This window comes from Echeneis naucrates, chromosome 4, assembly GCF_900963305.1.
Source record: "Echeneis naucrates chromosome 4, fEcheNa1.1, whole genome shotgun sequence".
Classification (NCBI taxonomy): domain Eukaryota; kingdom Metazoa; phylum Chordata; class Actinopteri; order Carangiformes; family Echeneidae; genus Echeneis; species Echeneis naucrates.
The window spans coordinates 1,936,173-1,941,395 of record NC_042514.1 but is presented as its reverse complement, the minus strand read 5'-3'; the positions used below and the strand labels follow the sequence as shown (position 1 = coordinate 1,941,395).

General features: G+C 44.0%; 1 protein-coding gene across 1 annotated transcript; it reads right to left on the bottom strand.

Moving 5' to 3' along the window:
* Positions 1-1,936: 1,936 nt before the first annotated feature.
* Positions 1,937-3,617, bottom strand: nmur1a (neuromedin U receptor 1a). Its single transcript, XM_029500029.1, has 2 exons — positions 2,693-3,617; positions 1,937-2,334 (listed from the first exon to the last, which is right to left on the bottom strand). Exons 1-2 carry the CDS (start codon positions 3,615-3,617, stop codon positions 1,937-1,939), a joined length of 1,323 nt encoding a protein of 440 aa, XP_029355889.1.
* Positions 3,618-5,223: the final 1,606 nt, after the last annotated feature.

The window sequence follows — 5,223 nt, the reverse complement described above, 5'->3', positions numbered from 1 at the left end:
GTATACAAGTCTATTCTTATTGTGAGCCGTGATCTGAGGGGTCAGACAGACCAATGCTGGTGCCGTGAAACTCTTTAACGATTTCATAACAGTGTAATATTCAAATGATTAAAAACCATACGAGTCTGCATATAAAACATAATCTTATCGTATGAAATGACCGTCTTAGGGCAGCACGGCGGCATAGTGGTTGGCCTCCAAAGACATCCTGTTTGGGTTCGTTGGTGTCTGAGTGGTTGCTGCTCTCCTAACCCTAACCCTAACCCTAACCCTCTGTGCGTGACGGACTGGAGACCTGTCCAGGGGGAGCTGGGATTGATTCAGCAGCAGAATCTGCTTTCATTTCTAATGCAGTCACTTCACAGTCGACTCTCTGTGACGGATTACGAGGTGTTATGGCATTTAATCCCCCAACGGCCTGGCCCTGGGCTGAAACACTGTGGCCTGCGCAGAATCAGACCTCCTAAAGCAAGCGAGGCGGGGAGGAAATCTTTAACGCGTCTTCCTTGAAATGGAGCCGTCTTCCAACGGTCACAGAAAAGCCCAGCTTTATTTTGTGATTCTCTGAGAATCACCTTGATTGCTAACACAGCGACAGAAGAACCAGATGTCCGTGGTTTTGTTAGTACAGCAGCTCATCACATCGAGAGCACTCTCATTTTCTTCACCACTGTTTTGGCACGAAAAATTGATTGGTTCAGGCCACTACAGAGGGCCCTTCGTAACGTGATTTCCTGTTGGATGATCAGACCTCCAGAGCCATTTGGTCAAATCAAAAGGTAGATTACAATAAACGTGCTGTTACAGAAAAAGGATAAATATATTTTTTTGTTTGTTTGTTTTTAAAGAACTGTTTACTTACAGGAATAGTACAATTTTGAATATGGATGCTTGTAGCCCTGATATTCCCCTTTTCTATTATGTGTGTGCCTTTTTTTGTTACTTTAAAACTGTATTTCTTAGACTTCTCTGCCATCTTAAGAAGTGAATAACAGGACAAAACCTTATTTTTCAACAGTTTTTAGTTTATACTTATTTTGCCCAGATCAGGAAAGTTCTGGTGATCAACCTCAACCTTCTGAAAATCAACATTAAAAGCTTAAGCACTTCCATTAATAACAACAATAATACTAATAATAATAATAATAACCCAAAAGAAGTGCAGTTAAACTCTAATTATTTATCATGGATGGATAACAGCATAAAGTACGGCACATTTCAACCATAAGAGACATTTACATGAAAGACAATTATACACTTCACTATCACAGCAGTGTAAACAGCACACAAAGCTGAGGAGCATAAACAGAATAATTCTATTTACAACGTAGTTCATCCTTTACGTGACAAATCATCATAAGACACTAAAGATCTAATATTCAACCATCACGATTTCGGATTTTTTTTTTTTTTTTTTTTTTACACGTTCTCTCTAGTTAATGCTGAATCTCAAAGATTTTTTCAATATAAATCTACAAAAACATATTCCTTTATTTTTAAGACCGTTCACATGACAAGATACCGGCAGTCTATCATCACATACAACATATTTTTTCCAGTTCTCACAAAACAAGTTTTCATTGTAATGTTTTTTATTTTTATTTATTTATTTTTTTATATACAATAAGTAGTAGTTGCCATTCATGCAGGCAAACTGAATTTCCTTCCTTGCACTGCGTCTTGCTGCTGAGGCCTGTTTGAAATGAGTCACCAGAAAAAGTTTGGAGTTTCAGTACACAAAATGCTGAGTTGGAGATAAAGTTTTTAAAAGCACTCCACCCAGACTACGATGTGACGTGACTACTATGTGATGCGGCTGTGTGAAGTGGATGTTGATGCTAGCTGACGGATGCAGCGATTTGGAACAGAGCAGACTTTTAAAGCCTCCTGCTGCCCAGCAGAAGGTTTCAAATGGCAATCGATGCTCGCCAACACCTCAAATCGAAAACGTGGTCTCATCTTTGGTCACAACTTCCCCATCCTCGACTTCGGCCTCGGCCTCGGCTTCAACCACGGCGGCTCCGTTGCCGACCGGCACGTCGCTCAAGTTGCTGCGGAGCGTCACCCTGGTGACGGTGAGCGAGTACTTCCTGGGAGCGATGTGATGCGGCCGATGACACATCACCTCTTTGAACATTTCTCTGAAGCGCGTGGACATGAGGTTGTAGAGGATTGGGTTGACTGCTGAGCTGAGGTAGAAAAACACTCCGGAGATGATGTGAACATACTCAAAGATTTTCCGATGGGAATCTTTCCATTTGGTGATGAAACTCCACATGAGGCGGTCAGAGTGAAAAGGGGCCCAGCAGATCCCGAAGACAACGACTAAAACAACTGGAGGAGTCAGGAAGAGACAACGAGGGACACAGTTAGAGGGCATCGTGATAAACACACTTTCAGGTTCGCAGCTGGAAGACGTTTAAGTCCTTCTTCGTGTCTTAGCCTTCCCCAATACAGGTCCTGGTTTTGGTTTCCTCGTGAAAGAGGGGTTCAACGAAAACACAACATCAGATAACAAGAGCGTTATGAAAGCAAGCAAAATAAAGATTTGAAGTTTGTCAGAATGTCAGTTCACATTAGTTTTACATTTCTTTCGTTGAAATAAAGTGATTTTTTTAATATGTCGAGAGAATTTGGACGGATACCTGCTTTTAAAATGTGCTTTGATAGATCCAAAGAATGGGATACTCACACAACATTTTTGTGACCTGCCGGCGACGAGCTTTCTGCTGCTGTGCGCGGACGCTACAGAAGCTGTCCTGTCCAAGGTTTGACTTCGACTCCAGCGTCTGGTGCATCTTCTCACGCTTCAGCTGCATCCCGATCAGCATGTAGAGGACACTGATGGTGAGCATGGGCAGGATGAAAAAGAGGAAAGTGGTCACCTGGATGATCAGATTGTAGATCCAGCGCGATTTCACCACCGTGCAGGTGGCGGAATCGGGAATCTCCACGTTGATGCTCCCGGAGGGGCTCGGGTATGGACGGTGAAGGGTGGTGATCCCATGCAAACTTGTGTTGGGAATGGCACACAACATGGACAAACCCCACACCGTCAGGATGACCCGTTTGGCGTGGGTGCGCGTCACGACGTACTTCGCTCGCAGCGGGTGCACCACAGCGATGTAACGCTCCACACTCAGCGCCGTCACGTTGAGGATGGACGCCAGGCACACAGTCTCGAACAGGAAGGTTTTAAAGTAGCAGCTGCCCTTCCCCAGCAGAAAGGGGTAGTTCTGCCACAGCTCGTACAGCTCCAGGGGCATGCCGAGCAGCAGCACCAGCAGGTCCGACACCGCCAGGCTGAACAGGTAGTAGTTGGTCGGAGTCCACATCAGCTTGTTGCGAACGATGACGGTACACGTCAGCATATTCCCCATCACACCCACAATGAAGATGAGCAGGTAGACGAGGCACACAGGAAGGAACACGGGCGACCGGCGAGGGCCCAGATATCTTTCCAGGTACTTTTCCATCGTCAAACATGCGTCGCTCAAGTTGCCGTAGCTTCCGTTGATGCTGGACGTCAAATTAATGCATATCCCCCCCGGAGGACAGTCCCACAACACTATTTCACCCACTTGGTCGAACCCGTTCGAGCAGTTGTAACTTGACATCCCGTTGAAGCTGTGAGGACAAATAAAGATAAAACAGCCGTGAAAAGGTTGAAACATTACAACAAACTCACACAGGAAGAAATGTGTGAGTGCCATCAACAAGCGAGGAAGGAGTTTAACATCTTAACATTCATCCCTTCCTGCCTCTTCCCCAAACTCAATTAGATTACATCACTGCTGTTTCTGCCGATGAGTTTTGAATTCACTACTGACAATTAACGGAGGACCGAGTGATTGAAAGGGCTTGTGTTGCCATCTGTTTCCTGCCCCCACGGGCGGGAGCTTGAATAAATGAAAAACATGAAGGATTTTCTTCAGACCGATTCAAGAAATAGGTTTTTGGTTTCTAGAAGATGAGCTCTGATAAACACACACCGACAAACTGACAAAGCTAGAAACTGGATGGTGAAGATAAAGAACCAGTGTTTCTTATCACACATCTGTCTGAGCAGTGGCCAGATGTACTTGGTGACAACTTCACAGTTGTTGCGGGTGGAAATGCACTCGGTCACATGTATGGCTGCAGCGCAGCGCCCCGTTGGCTCATTGTTGTTTTTAATGCATGTGAATGCTGGATTTGTGAACGGGCTCCAATCAGTGGACATTTCACTGGTTGCTGCTGAGTGAAATGAGATGGTTGAGCTGTGGGAGTCTTTGAAACATAAAAAGGTTGCGTGTTCTGGTCTTTTTGTTATTTCTTTATACCTCGAGCTTTGACACGCAGTGGGAGATGTCAGGCAGTTGCCACTGACAGCAGTTGGAGCTTCCCCTCCATGTGTGACTCAGCCTGTATTGAATGGCATTTTTCTATTCAGCTTGTTTCTTAGTGGAAATATGAATTCTGTGTGTCACGCTGTGTGACAAGGAACTGTGTTATGGATTCTGTGTCACATCCTGCAAGGAGAGAATAAGAGAAAAATCCATTCATTTCAATGTCTCTTCAAAAAATATGAATCAACAGCCAAAAACAAAATCCCCCTATTAGTAATTCTTCTTTCATCTTTTTTGTTTATTTCACACTTTGCTGACTTCTCACCTCAATTTCAGGATGAAGGAGTGCTGGCGCTGCGTTTTCACTGCCTGGATCTGATTCTGATTTACTAAGTCCGGGGATCAAACCAGCAGCCTTTCTGTAACCTTTAGGTGCTTGAGTATTACAGGTGCAGGGGTAAATCAGCAGATTCTCCCTGCTGGAAGCATCTCCTTGAAAAGTACTGTACGTGCCAAACGTGTTCAAAAGAGCACACATCACAAAGGAGGGCCTCATTATAAACCAGGTCTTTGGACCATTTTCATGTCCATGTCACAGGAAAGTAATGTTTATGATAGTGCTTGTTGTATTCCTGGTTAAGGACATCTGTCATCGAGCTAATTCCAAATAAATGACTATTCGCATGTGATGGATTTTTTTATGTATTCATTTTTTTTATTGGGTTATAAGTTTATTACATGAAGGAAACATGGCTGTGCTCCTCAGAGGAGCTTCAGGGAAGGATATATACAGAGATGTCACTGGATTTCTGACAGAGGTAACAGCATATTAGCCTTTTGACTGTGTCAGTATATAAAGCCCTGTTTGTATTCTGTCATTCTTCAGTTCAACATG